The 22,393-nt window shown below is 40.6% G+C and overlaps 1 protein-coding gene across 1 annotated transcript in view; it reads right to left on the bottom strand.

Moving 5' to 3' along the window:
• Window positions 1-942: 942 nt before the first annotated feature.
• LOC116366736 (sister chromatid cohesion protein PDS5 homolog A-like) overlaps window positions 943-22,393 on the bottom strand; it is a 41,342-nt gene continuing 19,891 nt past the window's right edge. The window contains exons 8-10 of the mRNA XM_031818706.1: window positions 2,135-2,253; window positions 1,263-1,264; window positions 943-962 (exon numbers count right to left, since the gene is read on the bottom strand). Coding sequence (XP_031674566.1) covers window positions 958-962; window positions 1,263-1,264; window positions 2,135-2,253 — 126 coding nt within the window. The 3' untranslated portion in view covers window positions 943-957. The remainder of the gene's footprint in view (window positions 963-1,262; window positions 1,265-2,134; window positions 2,254-22,393) is intronic.

Here is a 22,393-nt window from a genome sequence, read left to right as displayed (position 1 = left end):
GTACGGTATTATACAGTATTATAAAGTACTATAACAGGTAATAACAGGTACTATAACAGTATTATAACAGTACTATAACAGTATTATAACAGGTATTAACCAGTATTATAACAGTACTATAACGGTACTATACAGGTATTATACAGTACGGTATTATAAAGGTATTATAACAGGTACAGGTACTATAACAGGTATTATAACAGTACTATAACAGGTACTATAACAGGTACTATAACAGTACTATAACAGGTACAGGTACTAAACAGGTATTAACGGTATATAACAGTAGTATAAACAGGTACAGGTATTATAACAGGTATTAAACAGTACTATAACAGGTACTATAACAGTACTATAACAGGTATTATAACAGGTTATAATACAGGTACTATAACAGGTATTATAACAGGTACTATAAAGGTACTATAACAGTACTAAAACAGGTACAGGTATTATAACAGGTATTATAACAGGTATATACAGGTACTATAACAGGTATTATAACAAGGTATATAACAGTACTATAACAGGTACAGGTATTATAACAGGTATTATAACAGTACTATAACAGTACTATAACAGTATTATAACAGGTATATATACAGGTACTCATAACAGGTACAGGTATTATAACAGGTATTATAACAGGTACTATAACAGGTACTATAACAGGTATTATAACAGGTACTATAAGGTATTATAACAGGTACTATAACAGTACAGGTATTATAACAGGTACTATAACAGTATTATAACAGGTACTATAACAGGTATTATAACAGGTATTATAACAGGTATTATAACAGGTACTATAACAGGTATTATAACAGGTACTATAACAGGTATTATAACAGGTACTATAACAGGTACTATAACAGTACTATACAGGTGAGGTCCTTACCTTTCCCGTCAGCAGCACTGTTCTGGCCTCTGATGATAAATACTCCTTATCATTGATCAGTCTGGAGGGAGACAACTTATTAAATACTCCTTATCATTGATCAAGTCCTGGAGGAGACAACTTATTAAATACTCCTTATCATTGATCAAGTCCTGGAGGAGACAACTTATTAAATACTCCTTATCATTGATCAAGTCCTGGAGGGAGACAACTTATTAAATACTCCTTATCATTGATCAGGTCCTGGAGGGAGACCACTTATTAAATACTCCTTATCATTGATCAGGTCCTGGAGGGAGACCACTTATTAAATACTCCTTATCATTGATCAGGTCCTGGAGGGAGACCACTTATTAAATACTCCTTATCATTGATCAGGTCCTGGAGGGAGACCACTTATTTACGCAACCTTTTGTGTGTGTGTATGATGTGTGTGTGTGTATGATGTGTGTGTGTGTGTGTGTGTGTGTGTGTGTGTGTGTGTGTGTGGTGGTGTGTGTGGTGTGTGTGTGTGTATGATGTGTGTGTGTGTATGATGTGTGTGTGTGTATGATGTGTGTATGATGTGTGTGTGTATGATGTGTGTATGGTGTGTGTGTGTGTGTGTGTGTGTTGTTGTGTGTGTGTCTGTGTGTGTGTGTGTGTATGATGTGTGTGTGTATGAGTGTGTGTGTGTGTGTGTTGTGTGTGTGTGTGTGTTGTGTGTGTGTGTGTGTGTGTGTCTGTGTGTGTGTGTGTGTATGATTGTGTGTGTGTATGATGTGTGTGTGTGTGTGTGTGTGTGTATGATGTGTGTGTGTGTGTGTGTGTGTGTATGATGTGTGTGTGTGTGTGTGTATGTATGATGTGTGTGTGCTGTGTGTGTGTGATGCGTGTGGTGTGTGTGTGTATGATGTGTGTGTGTGTGTGTGTGTGTGTGTGTGATGTGTGTGTGTGTGTGTGTGTGTGTGTATGATGTGTGGTGTGTGTGTGTGTGTGTATGATGTGTGTGTGTGTGTATGATGTGTGTGTGTGTGTGTGTGTGTGTGTGTGTATGATGTGTGTGTGTGTGTGTGATGCGTGTGTGTGTGTATGATGTGTGTGTGTGTGTGTGTGTATGATGGGTGTGTGTGTATGATTGTGTGTGTGTGTGTGTGTGTGTGTGTGTGTGTGTGTGTGTGTGATGCGTGTGTGTGTGTGTGTGTGTATGAAGTGTGTGTGTGTGATGCGTGTGTGTGTGTATGATGTGTGTACCTTGTCAGGAGGAGTGTAGAACTTGCTGGGCAGGACGGGTCTTTAGGAGACTCCAGATGACAGGCGGTCGACTTGTTAACGATCACGAACAACGCCACGTCACACACGATGTACAGCTTCTGTAACCACGACAACGCACAACTATAGTCAGTACTGGCTGAATGGGTCTATAGTCAGTTAACATACTGGCTGAATGGGTCTATAGTCAGTTAACATACTGGCTGAATGGGTCTATAGTCAGTTAACATACTGGCTGAATGGGTCTATAGTCAGTTAACATACTGGCTGAATGGGTCTATAGTCAGTTGGCTGAATGGGTCTATAGTCAGTTGGCTGAATGGGTCTATAGTCAGTTAACATACTGGCTGAATGGGTCTATAGTCAGTTAACATACTGGCCGAATGGGTCTATAGTCAGTTAACATACTGGCCGAATGGGTCTATAGTCAGTTAACATACTGGCTGAATGGGTCTATAGTCAGTTAACATACTGGCTGAATGGGTCTATAGTCAGTTAACATACTGGCTGAATGGGTCTATAGTCAGTTAACATACTGGCTGAATGGGTCTATAGTCAGTTGGCTGAATGGGTCTATAGTCAGTTAACATACTGGCTGAATGGGTCTATAGTCAGTTAACATACTGGCTGAATGGGTCTATAGTCAGTTAACATACTGGCTGAATGGGTCTATAGTCAGTTAACATACTGGCTGAATGGGTCTATAGTCAGTTAACATACTGGCTGAATGGGTCTATAGTCAGTTAACATACTGGCTGAATGGGTCTATAGTCAGTTAACATACTGGCTGAATGGGTCTATAGTCAGTTAACATACTGGCTGAATGGGTCTATAGTCAGTTAACATACTGGCTGAATGGGTCTATAGTCAGTTGGCTGAATGGGTCTATAGTCAGTTAACATACTGGCTGAATGGGTCTATAGTCAGTTAACATACTGGCCGAATGGGTCTATAGTCAGTTAACATACTGGCTGAATGGGTCTATAGTCAGTTAACATACTGGCTGAATGGGTCTATAGTCAGAACATACTGGCTGAATGGGTCTATAGTCAGTTAACATACTGGCTGAATGGGTCTATAGTCAGTTAACATACTGGCTGAATGGGTCTATAGTCAGTTAACATACTGGCTGAATGGGTCTATAGTCAGTTAACATACTGGCTGAATGGGTCTATAGTCAGTTAACATACTGGCTGAATGGGTCTATAGTCAGTTGGCTGAATGGGTCTATAGTCAGTTAACATACTGGCTGAATGGGTCTATAGTCAGTTAACATACTGGCTGAATGGGTCTATAGTCAGTTAACATACTGGCTGAATGGGTCTATAGTCAGTTAACATACTGGCTGAATGGGTCTATAGTCAGTTAACATACTGGCTGAATGGGTCTATAGTCAGTTAACATACTGGCTGAATGGGTCTATAGTCAGTTAACATACTGGCTGAATGGGTCTATAGTCAGTTAACATACTGGCTGAATGGGTCTATAGTCAGTTAACATACTGGCTGAATGGGTCTATAGTCAGTTGGCTGAATGGGTCTATAGTCAGTTAACATACTGGCTGAATGGGTCTATAGTCAGTTAACATACTGGCTGAATGGGTCTATAGTCAGTTAACATACTGGCTGAATGGGTCTATAGTCAGTTAACATACTGGCTGAATGGGTCTATAGTCAGTTAACATACTGGCTGAATGGGTCTATAGTCAGTTAACATACTGGCTGAATGGGTCTATAGTCAGTTAACATACTGGCTGAATGGGTCTATAGTCAGTTAACATACTGGCTGAATGGGTCTATAGTCAGTTAACATACTGGCTGAATGGGTCTATAGTCAGTTAACATACTGGCTGAATGGGTCTATAGTCAGTTAACATACTGGCTGAATGGGTCTATAGTCAGTTAACATACTGGCTGAATGGGTCTATAGTCAGTTAACATACTGGCTGAATGGGTCTATAGTCAGTTAACATACTGGCTGAATGGGTCTATAGTCAGTTGGCTGAATGGGTCTATAGTCAGTTAACATACTGGCTGAATGGGTCTATAGTCAGTTAACATACTGGCCGAATGGGTCTATAGTCAGTTAACATACTGGCTGAATGGGTCTATAGTCAGTTAACATACTGGCTGAATGGGTCTATAGTCAGTTAACATACTGGCTGAATGGGTCTATAGTCAGTTAACATACTGGCTGAATGGGTCTATAGTCAGTTAACATACTGGCTGAATGGGTCTATAGTCAGTTAACATACTGGCTGAATGGGTCTATAGTCAGTTAACATACTGGCTGAATGGGTCTATAGTCAGTTAACATACTGGCTGAATGGGTCTATAGTCAGTACTGGCTGAATGGGTCTATAGTCAGTTAACATACTGGCTGAATGGGTCTATAGTCAGTTAACATACTGGCTGAATGGGTCTATAGTCAGTTAACATACTGGCTGAATGGGTCTATAGTCAGTTAACATACTGGCTGAATGGGTCTATAGTCAGTTAACATACTGGCTGAATGGGTCTATAGTCAGTTAACATACTGGCTGAATGGGTCTATAGTCAGTTAACATACTGGCTGAATGGGTCTATAGTCAGTACTGGCTGAATGGGTCTATAGTCAGTTAACATACTGGCTGAATGGGTCTATAGTCAGTTAACATACTGGCTGAATGGGTCTATAGTCAGTACTGGCTGAATGGGTCTATAGTCAGTTAACATACTGGCTGAATGGGTCTATAGTCAGTTAACATACTGGCTGAATGGGTCTATAGTCAGTTAACATACTGGCTGAATGGGTCTATAGTCAGTTAACATACTGGCTGAATGGGTCTATAGTCAGTTAACATACTGGCTGAATGGGTCTATAGTCAGTTAACATACTGGCTGAATGGGTCTATAGTCAGTTAACATACTGGCTGAATGGGTCTATAGTCAGTTAACATACTGGCTGAATGGGTCTATAGTCAGTTAACATACTGGCTGAATGGGTCTATAGTCAGTTAACATACTGGCTGAATGGGTCTATAGTCAGTTAACATACTGGCTGAATGGGTCTATAGTCAGTTAACATACTGGCTGAATGGGTCTATAGTCAGTTAACATACTGGCTGAATGGGTCTATAGTCAGTTAACATACTGGCTGAATGGGTCTATAGTCAGTTAACATACTGGCTGAATGGGTCTATAGTCAGTTAACATACTGGCTGAATGGGTCTATAGTCAGTTAACATACTGGCTGAATGGGTCTATAGTCAGTTAACATACTGGCTGAATGGGTCTATAGTCAGTTAACATACTGGCTGAATGGGTCTATAGTCAGTTAACATACTGGCTGAATGGGTCTATAGTCAGTTAACATACTGGCTGAATGGGTCTATAGTCAGTTAACATACTGGCTGAATGGGTCTATAGTCAGTTAACATACTGGCTGAATGGGTCTATAGTCAGTTAACATACTGGCTGAATGGGTCTATAGTCAGTTAACATACTGGCTGAATGGGTCTATAGTCAGTTAACATACTGGCTGAATGGGTCTATAGTCAGTTAACATACTGGCTGAATGGGTCTATAGTCAGTTAACATACTGGCTGAATGGGTCTATAGTCAGTTAACATACTGGCTGAATGGGTCTATAGTCAGTTAACATACTGGCTGAATGGGTCTATAGTCAGTTAACATACTGGCTGAATGGGTCTATAGTCAGTTAACATACTGGCTGAATGGGTCTATAGTCAGTTAACATACTGGCTGAATGGGTCTATAGTCAGTTAACATACTGGCTGAATGGGTCTATAGTCAGTTAACATACTGGCTGAATGGGTCTATAGTCAGTTAACATACTGGCTGAATGGGTCTATAGTCAGTTAACATACTGGCTGAATGGGTCTATAGTCAGTTAACATACTGGCTGAATGGGTCTATAGTCAGTTAACATACTGGCTGAATGGGTCTATAGTCAGTACTGGCTGAATGGGTCTATAGTCAGTTAACATACTGGCTGAATGGGTCTATAGTCAGTTAACATACTGGCTGAATGGGTCTATAGTCAGTTAACATACTGGCTGAATGGGTCTATAGTCAGTTAACATACTGGCTGAATGGGTCTATAGTCAGTTAACATACTGGCTGAATGGGTCTATAGTCAGTTAACATACTGGCTGAATGGGTCTATAGTCAGTTAACATACTGGCTGAATGGGTCTATAGTCAGTTAACATACTGGCTGAATGGGTCTATAGTCAGTTAACATACTGGCTGAATGGGTCTATAGTCAGTTAACATACTGGCTGAATGGGTCTATAGTCAGTTAACATACTGGCTGAATGGGTCTATAGTCAGTTAACATACTGGCTGAATGGGTCTATAGTCAGTTAACATACTGGCTGAATGGGTCTATAGTCAGTTAACATACTGGCTGAATGGGTCTATAGTCAGTTAACATACTGGCTGAATGGGTCTATAGTCAGTTAACATACTGGCTGAATGGGTCTATAGTCAGTTAACATACTGGCTGAATGGGTCTATAGTCAGTTAACATACTGGCTGAATGGGTCTATAGTCAGTTAACATACTGGCTGAATGGGTCTATAGTCAGTTAACATACTGGCTGAATGGGTCTATAGTCAGTTAACATACTGGCTGAATGGGTCTATAGTCAGTTAACATACTGGCTGAATGGGTCTATAGTCAGTTAACATACTGGCTGAATGGGTCTATAGTCAGTTAACATACTGGCTGAATGGGTCTATAGTCAGTTAACATACTGGCTGAATGGGTCTAGTCAGTTAACATACTGGCTGAATGGGTCTATAGTCAGTTAACATACTGGCTGAATGGGTCTATAGTCAGTTAACATACTGGCTGAATGGGTCTATAGTCAGTTAACATACTGGCTGAATGGGTCTATAGTCAGTTAACATACTGGCTGAATGGGTCTATAGTCAGTTAACATACTGGCTGAATGGGTCTATAGTCAGTTAACATACTGGCTGAATGGGTCTATAGTCAGTTAACATACTGGCTGAATGGGTCTATAGTCAGTTAACATACTGGCTGAATGGGTCTATAGTCAGTTAACATACTGGCTGAATGGGTCTATAGTCAGTTAACATACTGGCTGAATGGGTCTATAGTCAGTTAACATACTGGCTGAATGGGTCTATAGTCAGTTAACATACTGGCTGAATGGGTCTATAGTCAGTTAACATACTGGCTGAATGGGTCTATAGTCAGTTAACATACTGGCTGAATGGGTCTATAGTCAGTTAACATACTGGCTGAATGGGTCTATAGTCAGTTAACATACTGGCTGAATGGGTCTATAGTCAGTTAACATACTGGCTGAATGGGTCTATAGTCAGTTAACATACTGGCTGAATGGGTCTATAGTCAGTTAACATACTGGCTGAATGGGTCTATAGTCAGTTAACATACTGGCTGAATGGGTCTATAGTCAGTTAACATACTGGCTGAATGGGTCTATAGTCAGTTAACATACTGGCTGAATGGGTCTATAGTCAGTTAACATACTGGCTGAATGGGTCTATAGTCAGTTAACATACTGGCTGAATGGGTCTATAGTCAGTTAACATACTGGCTGAATGGGTCTATAGTCAGTTAACATACTGGCTGAATGGGTCTATAGTCAGTTAACATACTGGCTGAATGGGTCTATAGTCAGTTAACATACTGGCTGAATGGGTCTATAGTCAGTTAACATACTGGCTGAATGGGTCTATAGTCAGTTAACATACTGGCTGAATGGGTCTATAGTCAGTTAACATACTGGCTGAATGGGTCTATAGTCAGTTAACATACTGGCTGAATGGGTCTATAGTCAGTTAACATACTGGCTGAATGGGTCTATAGTCAGTTGGCTGAATGGGTCTATAGTCAGTTAACATACTGGCTGAATGGGTCTATAGTCAGTTAACATACTGGCTGAATGGGTCTATAGTCAGTTAACATACTGGCTGAATGGGTCTATAGTCAGTTAACATACTGGCTGAATGGGTCTATAGTCAGTTAACATACTGGCTGAATGGGTCTATAGTCAGTTAACATACTGGCTGAATGGGTCTATAGTCAGTTAACATACTGGCTGAATGGGTCTATAGTCAGTTAACATACTGGCTGAATGGGTCTATAGTCAGTTAACATACTGGCTGAATGGGTCTATAGTCAGTTAACATACTGGCTGAATGGGTCTATAGTCAGTTAACATACTGGCTGAATGGGTCTATAGTCAGTTAACATACTGGCTGAATGGGTCTATAGTCAGTTAACATACTGGCTGAATGGGTCTATAGTCAGTTAACATACTGGCTGAATGGGTCTATAGTCAGTTAACATACTGGCTGAATGGGTCTATAGTCAGTTAACATACTGGCTGAATGGGTCTATAGTCAGTTAACATACTGGCTGAATGGGTCTATAGTCAGTTAACATACTGGCTGAATGGGTCTATAGTCAGTTAACATACTGGCTGAATGGGTCTATAGTCAGTTAACATACTGGCTGAATGGGTCTATAGTCAGTTAACATACTGGCTGAATGGGTCTATAGTCAGTTAACATACTGGCTGAATGGGTCTATAGTCAGTTAACATACTGGCTGAATGGGTCTATAGTCAGTTAACATACTGGCTGAATGGGTCTATAGTCAGTTAACATACTGGCTGAATGGGTCTATAGTCAGTTAACATACTGGCTGAATGGGTCTATAGTCAGTTAACATACTGGCTGAATGGGTCTATAGTCAGTTAACATACTGGCTGAATGGGTCTATAGTCAGTTAACATACTGGCTGAATGGGTCTATAGTCAGTTAACATACTGGCTGAATGGGTCTATAGTCAGTTAACATACTGGCTGAATGGGTCTATAGTCAGTTAACATACTGGCTGAATGGGTCTATAGTCAGTTAACATACTGGCTGAATGGGTCTATAGTCAGTTAACATACTGGCTGAATGGGTCTATAGTCAGTTAACATACTGGCTGAATGGGTCTATAGTCAGTTAACATACTGGCTGAATGGGTCTATAGTCAGTTAACATACTGGCTGAATGGGTCTATAGTCAGTTAACATACTGGCTGAATGGGTCTATAGTCAGTTAACATACTGGCTGAATGGGTCTATAGTCAGTTAACATACTGGCTGAATGGGTCTATAGTCAGTTAACATACTGGCTGAATGGGTCTATAGTCAGTTAACATACTGGCTGAATGGGTCTATAGTCAGTTAACATACTGGCTGAATGGGTCTATAGTCAGTTAACATACTGGCTGAATGGGTCTATAGTCAGTTAACATACTGGCTGAATGGGTCTATAGTCAGTTAACATACTGGCTGAATGGGTCTATAGTCAGTTAACATACTGGCTGAATGGGTCTATAGTCAGTTAACATACTGGCTGAATGGGTCTATAGTCAGTTAACATACTGGCTGAATGGGTCTATAGTCAGTTAACATACTGGCTGAATGGGTCTATAGTCAGTTAACATACTGGCTGAATGGGTCTATAGTCAGTTAACATACTGGCTGAATGGGTCTATAGTCAGTTAACATACTGGCTGAATGGGTCTATAGTCAGTTAACATACTGGCTGAATGGGTCTATAGTCAGTTAACATACTGGCTGAATGGGTCTATAGTCAGTTAACATACTGGCTGAATGGGTCTATAGTCAGTTAACATACTGGCTGAATGGGTCTATAGTCAGTTAACATACTGGCTGAATGGGTCTATAGTCAGTTAACATACTGGCTGAATGGGTCTATAGTCAGTTAACATACTGGCTGAATGGGTCTATAGTCAGTTAACATACTGGCTGAATGGGTCTATAGTCAGTTAACATACTGGCTGAATGGGTCTATAGTCAGTTAACATACTGGCTGAATGGGTCTATAGTCAGTTAACATACTGGCTGAATGGGTCTATAGTCAGTTAACATACTGGCTGAATGGGTCTATAGTCAGTTAACATACTGGCTGAATGGGTCTATAGTCAGTTAACATACTGGCTGAATGGGTCTATAGTCAGTTAACATACTGGCTGAATGGGTCTATAGTCAGTTAACATACTGGCTGAATGGGTCTATAGTCAGTTAACATACTGGCTGAATGGGTCTATAGTCAGTTAACATACTGGCTGAATGGGTCTATAGTCAGTTAACATACTGGCTGAATGGGTCTATAGTCAGTTAACATACTGGCTGAATGGGTCTATAGTCAGTTAACATACTGGCTGAATGGGTCTATAGTCAGTTAACATACTGGCTGAATGGGTCTATAGTCAGTTAACATACTGGCTGAATGGGTCTATAGTCAGTTAACATACTGGCTGAATGGGTCTATAGTCAGTTAACATACTGGCTGAATGGGTCTATAGTCAGTTAACATACTGGCTGAATGGGTCTATAGTCAGTTAACATACTGGCTGAATGGGTCTATAGTCAGTTAACATACTGGCTGAATGGGTCTATAGTCAGTTAACATACTGGCTGAATGGGTCTATAGTCAGTTAACATACTGGCTGAATGGGTCTATAGTCAGTTAACATACTGGCTGAATGGGTCTATAGTCAGTTAACATACTGGCTGAATGGGTCTATAGTCAGTTAACATACTGGCTGAATGGGTCTATAGTCAGTTAACATACTGGCTGAATGGGTCTATAGTCAGTTAACATACTGGCTGAATGGGTCTATAGTCAGTTAACATACTGGCTGAATGGGTCTATAGTCAGTTAACATACTGGCTGAATGGGTCTATAGTCAGTTAACATACTGGCTGAATGGGTCTATAGTCAGTTAACATACTGGCTGAATGGGTCTATAGTCAGTTAACATACTGGCTGAATGGGTCTATAGTCAGTTAACATACTGGCTGAATGGGTCTATAGTCAGTTAACATACTGGCTGAATGGGTCTATAGTCAGTTAACATACTGGCTGAATGGGTCTATAGTCAGTTAACATACTGGCTGAATGGGTCTATAGTCAGTTAACATACTGGCTGAATGGGTCTATAGTCAGTTAACATACTGGCTGAATGGGTCTATAGTCAGTTAACATACTGGCTGAATGGGTCTATAGTCAGTTGGCTGAATGGGTCTATAGTCAGTTAACATACTGGCTGAATGGGTCTATAGTCAGTTAACATACTGGCTGAATGGGTCTATAGTCAGTTAACATACTGGCTGAATGGGTCTATAGTCAGTTAACATACTGGCTGAATGGGTCTATAGTCAGTTAACATACTGGCTGAATGGGTCTATAGTCAGTTAACATACTGGCTGAATGGGTCTATAGTCAGTTAACATACTGGCTGAATGGGTCTATAGTCAGTTAACATACTGGCTGAATGGGTCTATAGTCAGTTAACATACTGGCTGAATGGGTCTATAGTCAGTTAACATACTGGCTGAATGGGTCTATAGTCAGTTAACATACTGGCTGAATGGGTCTATAGTCAGTTAACATACTGGCTGAATGGGTCTATAGTCAGTTAACATACTGGCTGAATGGGTCTATAGTCAGTTAACATACTGGCTGAATGGGTCTATAGTCAGTTAACATACTGGCTGAATGGGTCTATAGTCAGTTAACATACTGGCTGAATGGGTCTATAGTCAGTTAACATACTGGCTGAATGGGTCTATAGTCAGTTAACATACTGGCTGAATGGGTCTATAGTCAGTTAACATACTGGCTGAATGGGTCTATAGTCAGTTAACATACTGGCTGAATGGGTCTATAGTCAGTTAACATACTGGCTGAATGGGTCTATAGTCAGTTAACATACTGGCTGAATGGGTCTATAGTCAGTTAACATACTGGCTGAATGGGTCTATAGTCAGTTAACATACTGGCTGAATGGGTCTATAGTCAGTTAACATACTGGCTGAATGGGTCTATAGTCAGTTAACATACTGGCTGAATGGGTCTATAGTCAGTTAACATACTGGCTGAATGGGTCTATAGTCAGTTAACATACTGGCTGAATGGGTCTATAGTCAGTTAACATACTGGCTGAATGGGTCTATAGTCAGTTAACATACTGGCTGAATGGGTCTATAGTCAGTTAACATACTGGCTGAATGGGTCTATAGTCAGTTAACATACTGGCTGAATGGGTCTATAGTCAGTTAACATACTGGCTGAATGGGTCTATAGTCAGTTAACATACTGGCTGAATGGGTCTATAGTCAGTTAACATACTGGCTGAATGGGTCTATAGTCAGTTAACATACTGGCTGAATGGGTCTATAGTCAGTTAACATACTGGCTGAATGGGTCTATAGTCAGTTAACATACTGGCTGAATGGGTCTATAGTCAGTTAACATACTGGCTGAATGGGTCTATAGTCAGTTAACATACTGGCTGAATGGGTCTATAGTCAGTTAACATACTGGCTGAATGGGTCTATAGTCAGTTAACATACTGGCTGAATGGGTCTATAGTCAGTTAACATACTGGCTGAATGGGTCTATAGTCAGTTAACATACTGGCTGAATGGGTCTATAGTCAGTTAACATACTGGCTGAATGGGTCTATAGTCAGTTAACATACTGGCTGAATGGGTCTATAGTCAGTTAACATACTGGCTGAATGGGTCTATAGTCAGTTAACATACTGGCTGAATGGGTCTATAGTCAGTTAACATACTGGCTGAATGGGTCTATAGTCAGTTAACATACTGGCTGAATGGGTCTATAGTCAGTTAACATACTGGCTGAATGGGTCTATAGTCAGTTAACATACTGGCTGAATGGGTCTATAGTCAGTTAACATACTGGCTGAATGGGTCTATAGTCAGTTAACATACTGGCTGAATGGGTCTATAGTCAGTTAACATACTGGCTGAATGGGTCTATAGTCAGTTAACATACTGGCTGAATGGGTCTATAGTCAGTTAACATACTGGCTGAATGGGTCTATAGTCAGTTAACATACTGGCTGAATGGGTCTATAGTCAGTTAACATACTGGCTGAATGGGTCTATAGTCAGTTAACATACTGGCTGAATGGGTCTATAGTCAGTTAACATACTGGCTGAATGGGTCTATAGTCAGTTAACATACTGGCTGAATGGGTCTATAGTCAGTTAACATACTGGCTGAATGGGTCTATAGTCAGTTAACATACTGGCTGAATGGGTCTATAGTCAGTTAACATACTGGCTGAATGGGTCTATAGTCAGTTAACATACTGGCTGAATGGGTCTATAGTCAGTTAACATACTGGCTGAATGGGTCTATAGTCAGTTAACATACTGGCTGAATGGGTCTATAGTCAGTTAACATACTGGCTGAATGGGTCTATAGTCAGTTAACATACTGGCTGAATGGGTCTATAGTCAGTTAACATACTGGCTGAATGGGTCTATAGTCAGTTAACATACTGGCTGAATGGGTCTATAGTCAGTTAACATACTGGCTGAATGGGTCTATAGTCAGTTAACATACTGGCTGAATGGGTCTATAGTCAGTTAACATACTGGCTGAATGGGTCTATAGTCAGTTAACATACTGGCTGAATGGGTCTATAGTCAGTTAACATACTGGCTGAATGGGTCTATAGTCAGTTAACATACTGGCTGAATGGGTCTATAGTCAGTTAACATACTGGCTGAATGGGTCTATAGTCAGTTAACATACTGGCTGAATGGGTCTATAGTCAGTTAACATACTGGCTGAATGGGTCTATAGTCAGTTAACATACTGGCTGAATGGGTCTATAGTCAGTTAACATACTGGCTGAATGGGTCTATAGTCAGTTAACATACTGGCTGAATGGGTCTATAGTCAGTTAACATACTGGCTGAATGGGTCTATAGTCAGTTAACATACTGGCTGAATGGGTCTATAGTCAGTTAACATACTGGCTGAATGGGTCTATAGTCAGTTAACATACTGGCTGAATGGGTCTATAGTCAGTTAACATACTGGCTGAATGGGTCTATAGTCAGTTAACATACTGGCTGAATGGGTCTATAGTCAGTTAACATACTGGCTGAATGGGTCTATAGTCAGTTAACATACTGGCTGAATGGGTCTATAGTCAGTTAACATACTGGCTGAATGGGTCTATAGTCAGTTAACATACTGGCTGAATGGGTCTATAGTCAGTTAACATACTGGCTGAATGGGTCTATAGTCAGTTAACATACTGGCTGAATGGGTCTATAGTCAGTTAACATACTGGCTGAATGGGTCTATAGTCAGTTAACATACTGGCTGAATGGGTCTATAGTCAGTTAACATACTGGCTGAATGGGTCTATAGTCAGTTAACATACTGGCTGAATGGGTCTATAGTCAGTTAACATACTGGCTGAATGGGTCTATAGTCAGTTAACATACTGGCTGAATGGGTCTATAGTCAGTTAACATACTGGCTGAATGGGTCTATAGTCAGTTAACATACTGGCTGAATGGGTCTATAGTCAGTTAACATACTGGCTGAATGGGTCTATAGTCAGTTAACATACTGGCTGAATGGGTCTATAGTCAGTTAACATACTGGCTGAATGGGTCTATAGTCAGTTAACATACTGGCTGAATGGGTCTATAGTCAGTTAACATACTGGCTGAATGGGTCTATAGTCAGTTAACATACTGGCTGAATGGGTCTATAGTCAGTTAACATACTGGCTGAATGGGTCTATAGTCAGTTAACATACTGGCTGAATGGGTCTATAGTCAGTTAACATACTGGCTGAATGGGTCTATAGTCAGTTAACATACTGGCTGAATGGGTCTATAGTCAGTTAACATACTGGCTGAATGGGTCTATAGTCAGTTAACATACTGGCTGAATGGGTCTATAGTCAGTTAACATACTGGCTGAATGGGTCTATAGTCAGTTAACATACTGGCTGAATGGGTCTATAGTCAGTTAACATACTGGCTGAATGGGTCTATAGTCAGTTAACATACTGGCTGAATGGGTCTATAGTCAGTTAACATACTGGCTGAATGGGTCTATAGTCAGTTAACATACTGGCTGAATGGGTCTATAGTCAGTTAACATACTGGCTGAATGGGTCTATAGTCAGTTAACATACTGGCTGAATGGGTCTATAGTCAGTTAACATACTGGCTGAATGGGTCTATAGTCAGTTAACATACTGGCTGAATGGGTCTATAGTCAGTTAACATACTGGCTGAATGGGTCTATAGTCAGTTAACATACTGGCTGAATGGGTCTATAGTCAGTTAACATACTGGCTGAATGGGTCTATAGTCAGTTAACATACTGGCTGAATGGGTCTATAGTCAGTTAACATACTGGCTGAATGGGTCTATAGTCAGTTAACATACTGGCTGAATGGGTCTATAGTCAGTTAACATACTGGCTGAATGGGTCTATAGTCAGTTAACATACTGGCTGAATGGGTCTATAGTCAGTTAACATACTGGCTGAATGGGTCTATAGTCAGTTAACATACTGGCTGAATGGGTCTATAGTCAGTTAACATACTGGCTGAATGGGTCTATAGTCAGTTAACATACTGGCTGAATGGGTCTATAGTCAGTTGGCTGAATGGGTCTATAGTCAGTTAACATACTGGCTGAATGGGTCTATAGTCAGTTAACATACTGGCTGAATGGGTCTATAGTCAGTTAACATACTGGCTGAATGGGTCTATAGTCAGTTAACATACTGGCTGAATGGGTCTATAGTCAGTTAACATACTGGCTGAATGGGTCTATAGTCAGTTAACATACTGGCTGAATGGGTCTATAGTCAGTTAACATACTGGCTGAATGGGTCTATAGTCAGTTAACATACTGGCTGAATGGGTCTATAGTCAGTTAACATACTGGCTGAATGGGTCTATAGTCAGTTAACATACTGGCTGAATGGGTCTATAGTCAGTTAACATACTGGCTGAATGGGTCTATAGTCAGTTAACATACTGGCTGAATGGGTCTATAGTCAGTTAACATACTGGCTGAATGGGTCTATAGTCAGTTAACATACTGGCTGAATGGGTCTATAGTCAGTTAACATACTGGCTGAATGGGTCTATAGTCAGTTAACATACTGGCTGAATGGGTCTATAGTCAGTTAACATACTGGCTGAATGGGTCTATAGTCAGTTAACATACTGGCTGAATGGGTCTATAGTCAGTTAACATACTGGCTGAATGGGTCTATAGTCAGTTAACATACTGGCTGAATGGGTCTATAGTCAGTTAACATACTGGCTGAATGGGTCTATAGTCAGTTAACATACTGGCTGAATGGGTCTATAGTCAGTTAACATACTGGCTGAATGGGTCTATAGTCAGTTAACATACTGGCTGAATGGGTCTATAGTCAGTTAACATACTGGCTGAATGGGTCTATAGTCAGTTAACATACTGGCTGAATGGGTCTATAGTCAGCTGGCTGAATGGGTCTATAGTCAGTTAACATACTGGCTGAATGGGTCTATAGTCAGTTAACATACTGGCTGAATGGGTCTATAGTCAGTTAACATACTGGCTGAATGGGTCTATAGTCAGTTAACATACTGGCTGAATGGGTCTATAGTCAGTTAACATACTGGCTGAATGGGTCTATAGTCAGTTAACATACTGGCTGAATGGGTCTATAGTCAGTTAACATACTGGCTGAATGGGTCTATAGTCAGTTAACATACTGGCTGAATGGGTCTATAGTCAGTTAACATACTGGCTGAATGGGTCTATAGTCAGTTAACATACTGGCTGAATGGGTCTATAGTCAGTTAACATACTGGCTGAATGGGTCTATAGTCAGTTAACATACTGGCTGAATGGGTCTATAGTCAGTTAACATACTGGCTGAATGGGTCTATAGTCAGTTAACATACTGGCTGAATGGGTCTATAGTCAGTTAACATACTGGCTGAATGGGTCTATAGTAGTTAACATACTGGCTGAATGGGTCTATAGTCAGTTAACATACTGGCTGAATGGGTCTATAGTCAGTTAACATACTGGCTGAATGGGTCTATAGTCAGTTAACATACTGGCTGAATGGGTCTATAGTCAGTTAACATACTGGCTGAATGGGTCTATAGTCAGTTAACATACTGGCTGAATGGGTCTATAGTCAGTTAACATACTGGCTGAATGGGTCTATAGTCAGTTAACATACTGGCTGAATGGGTCTATAGTCAGTTAACATACTGGCTGAATGGGTCTATAGTCAGTTGGCTGAATGGGTCTATAGTCAGTTAACATACTGGCTGAATGGGTCTATAGTCAGTTAACATACTGGCTGAATGGGTCTATAGTCAGTTAACATACTGGCTGAATGGGTCTATAGTCAGTTAACATACTGGCTGAATGGGTCTATAGTCAGTTAACATACTGGCTGAATGGGTCTATAGTCAGTTAACATACTGGCTGAATGGGTCTATAGTCAGTTAACATACTGGCTGAATGGGTCTATAGTCAGTTAACATACTGGCTGAATGGGTCTATAGTCAGTTAACATACTGGCTGAATGGGTCTATAGTCAGTTAACATACTGGCTGAATGGGTCTATAGTCAGTTGGCTGAATGGGTCTATAGTCAGTTAACATACTGGCTGAATGGGTCTATAGTCAGTTAACATACTGGCTGAATGGGTCTATAGTCAGTTAACATACTGGCTGAATGGGTCTATAGTCAGTTAACATACTGGCTGAATGGGTCTATAGTCAGTTAACATACTGGCTGAATGGGTCTATAGTCAGTTAACATACTGGCTGAATGGGTCTATAGTCAGTTAACATACTGGCTGAATGGGTCTATAGTCAGTTAACATACTGGCTGAATGGGTCTATAGTCAGTTAACATACTGGCTGAATGGGTCTATAGTCAGTTAACATACTGGCTGAATGGGTCTATAGTCAGTTAACATACTGGCTGAATGGGTCTATAGTCAGTTAACATACTGGCTGAATGGGTCTATAGTCAGTTAACATACTGGCTGAATGGGTCTATAGTCAGTTAACATACTGGCTGAATGGGTCTATAGTCAGTTAACATACTGGCTGAATGGGTCTATAGTCAGTTAACATACTGGCTGAATGGGTCTATAGTCAGTTAACATACTGGCTGAATGGGTCTATAGTCAGTTAACATACTGGCTGAATGGGTCTATAGTCAGTTAACATACTGGCTGAATGGGTCTATAGTCAGTTAACATACTGGCTGAATGGGTCTATAGTCAGTTAACATACTGGCTGAATGGGTCTATAGTCAGTTAACATACTGGCTGAATGGGTCTATAGTCAGTTAACATACTGGCTGAATGGGTCTATAGTCAGTTAACATACTGGCTGAATGGGTCTATAGTCAGTTAACATACTGGCTGAATGGGTCTATAGTCAGTTAACATACTGGCTGAATGGGTCTATAGTCAGTTAACATACTGGCTGAATGGGTCTATAGTCAGTTAACATACTGGCTGAATGGGTCTGTAGTTAACATACTGGCTGAATGGGTCTATAGTCAGTTAACATACTGGCTGAATGGGTCTATAGTCAGTTAACATACTGGCTGAATGGGTCTATAGTCAGTTAACATACTGGCTGAATGGGTCTATAGTCAGTTAACATACTGGCTGAATGGGTCTATAGTCAGTTAACATACTGGCTGAATGGGTCTATAGTCAGTTAACATACTGGCTGAATGGGTCTATAGTCAGTTAACATACTGGCTGAATGGGTCTATAGTCAGTTAACATACTGGCTGAATGGGTCTATAGTCAGTTGGCTGAATGGGTCTATAGTCAGTTAACATACTGGCTGAATGGGTCTATAGTCAGTTAACATACTGGCTGAATGGGTCTATAGTCAGTTAACATACTGGCTGAATGGGTCTATAGTCAGTTAACATACTGGCTGAATGGGTCTATAGTCAGTTAACATACTGGCTGAATGGGTCTATAGTCAGTTAACATACTGGCTGAATGGGTCTATAGTCAGTTAACATACTGGCTGAATGGGTCTATAGTCAGTTAACATACTGGCTGAATGGGTCTATAGTCAGTTAACATACTGGCTGAATGGGTCTATAGTCAGTTAACATACTGGCTGAATGGGTCTATAGTCAGTTAACATACTGGCTGAATGGGTCTATAGTCAGTTAACATACTGGCTGAATGGGTCTATAGTCAGTTAACATACTGGCTGAATGGGTCTATAGTCAGTTAACATACTGGCCGAATGGGTCTATAGTCAGTTAACATACTGGCTGAATGGGTCTATAGTCAGTTAACATACTGGCTGAATGGGTCTATAGTCAGTTAACATACTGGCTGAATGGGTCTATAGTCAGTTAACATACTGGCTGAATGGGTCTATAGTCAGTTAACATACTGGCTGAATGGGTCTATAGTCAGTTAACATACTGGCTGAATGGGTCTATAGTCAGTTAACATACTGGCTGAATGGGTCTATAGTCAGTTGGCTGAATGGGTCTATAGTCAGTTAACATACTGGCTGAATGGGTCTATAGTCAGTTAACATACTGGCTGAATGGGTCTATAGTCAGTTAACATACTGGCTGAATGGGTCTATAGTCAGTTAACATACTGGCTGAATGGGTCTATAGTCAGTTAACATACTGGCTGAATGGGTCTATAGTCAGTTAACATACTGGCTGAATGGGTCTATAGTCAGTTAACATACTGGCTGAATGGGTCTATAGTCAGTTGGCTGAATGGGTCTATAGTCAGTTAACATACTGGCTGAATGGGTCTATAGTCAGTTAACATACTGGCTGAATGGGTCTATAGTCAGTTAACATACTGGCTGAATGGGTCTATAGTCAGTTAACATACTGGCTGAATGGGTCTATAGTCAGTTAACATACTGGCTGAATGGGTCTATAGTCAGTTAACATACTGGCTGAATGGGTCTATAGTCAGTTAACATACTGGCTGAATGGGTCTATAGTCAGTTAACATACTGGCCGAATGGGTCTATAGTCAGTTAACATACTGGCTGAATGGGTCTATAGTCAGTTAACATACTGGCTGAATGGGTCTATAGTCAGTTAACATACTGGCTGAATGGGTCTATAGTCAGTTAACATACTGGCTGAATGGGTCTATAGTCAGTTAACATACTGGCCGAATGGGTCTATAGTCAGTTAACATACTGGCTGAATGGGTCTATAGTCAGTTAACATACTGGCTGAATGGGTCTATAGTCAGTTAACATACTGGCCGAATGGGTCTATAGTCAGTTAACATACTGGCTGAATGGGTCTATAGTCAGTTAACATACTGGCTGAATGGGTCTATAGTCAGTTAACATACTGGCTGAATGGGTCTATAGTCAGTTAACATACTGGCTGAATGGGTCTATAGTCAGTTAACATACTGGCTGAATGGGTCTATAGTCAGTTGGCTGAATGGGTCTATAGTCAGTTAACATACTGGCTGAATGGGTCTATAGTCAGTTAACATACTGGCTGAATGGGTCTATAGTCAGTTAACATACTGGCTGAATGGGTCTATAGTCAGTTAACATACTGGCTGAATGGGTCTATAGTTAGTTAACATACTGGCTGAATGGGTCTATAGTCAGTTAACATACTGGCTGAATGGGTCTATAGTCAGTTAACATACTGGCCGAATGGGTCTATAGTCAGTTAACATACTGGCTGAATGGGTCTATAGTCAGTTAACATACTGGCTGAATGGGTCTATAGTCAGTTAACATACTGGCTGAATGGGTCTATAGTCAGTTAACATACTGGCCGAATGGGTCTATAGTCAGTTAACATACTGGCTGAATGGGTCTATAGTCAGTTAACATACTGGCTGAATGGGTCTATAGTCAGTTAACATACTGGCCGAATGGGTCTATAGTCAGTTAACATACTGGCTGAATGGGTCTATAGTCAGTTAACATACTGGCTGAATGGGTCTATAGTTAGTTAACATACTGGCTGAATGGGTCTATAGTCAGTTAACATACTGGCTGAATGGGTCTATAGTCAGTTAACATACTGGCTGAATGGGTCTATAGTCAGTTAACATACTGGCTGAATGGGTCTATAGTCAGTTAACATACTGGCTGAATGGGTCTATAGTCAGTTAACATACTGGCTGAATGGGTCTATAGTCAGTTAACATACTGGCTGAATGGGTCTATAGTCAGTTAACATACTGGCTGAATGGGTCTATAGTCAGTTAACATACTGGCTGAATGGGTCTATAGTCAGTTAACATACTGGCTGAATGGGTCTATAGTCAGTTAACATACTGGCTGAATGGGTCTATAGTCAGTTAACATACTGGCTGAATGGGTCTATAGTCAGTTAACATACTGGCTGAATGGGTCTATAGTCAGTTAACATACTGGCTGAATGGGTCTATAGTTAGTTAACATACTGGCTGAATGGGTCTATAGTCAGTTAACATACTGGCTGAATGGGTCTATAGTCAGTTAACATACTGGCTGAATGGGTCTATAGTAGTTAACATACTGGCTGAATGGGTCTATATAGTTAACATACTGGCTGAATGGGTCTATAGTCAGTTAACATACTGGCTGAATGGGTCTATAGTTAGTTAACATACTGGCTGAATGGGTCTATAGTCAGTTAACATACTGGCTGAATGGGTCTATAGTCAGTTAACATACTGGCTGAATGGGTCTGTAGTTAACATACTGGCTGAATGGGTCTATAGTCAGTTAACATACTGGCTGAATGGGTCTATAGTCAGTTAACATACTGGCTGAATGGGTCTATAGTCAGTTAACATACTGGCTGAATGGGTCTATAGTCAGTTAACATACTGGCTGAATAGGTCTGTAGTTAACATACTGGCTGAATGGGTCTATAGTCAGTTAACATACTGGCTGAATGGGTCTATAGTCAGTTAACATACTGGCTGAATGGGTCTGTAGTTAACATACTGGCTGAATGGGTCTATAGTCAGTTAACATACTGGCTGAATGGGTCTATAGTCAGTTAACATACTGGCTGAATGGGTCTATAGTCAGTTAACATACTGGCTGAATGGGTCTATAGTCAGTTAACATACTGGCTGAATGGGTCTATAGTCAGTTAACATACTGGCTGAATGGGTCTGTAGTTAACATACTGGCTGAATGGGTCTATAGTCAGTTAACATACTGGCTGAATGGGTCTATAGTCAGTTAACATACTGGCTGAATGGGTCTATAGTCAGTTAACATACTGGCTGAATGGGTCTATAGTCAGTTAACATACTGGCTGAATGGGTCTATAGTCAGTTAACATACTGGCT

Source organism: Oncorhynchus kisutch, unplaced genomic scaffold (genome assembly GCF_002021735.2).
Source record: "Oncorhynchus kisutch isolate 150728-3 unplaced genomic scaffold, Okis_V2 scaffold1561, whole genome shotgun sequence".
NCBI lineage: Eukaryota > Metazoa > Chordata > Actinopteri > Salmoniformes > Salmonidae > Oncorhynchus > Oncorhynchus kisutch.
Note: the sequence above shows the minus strand (reverse complement) of the source record. Positions and strands in the feature narration are given on the sequence as shown.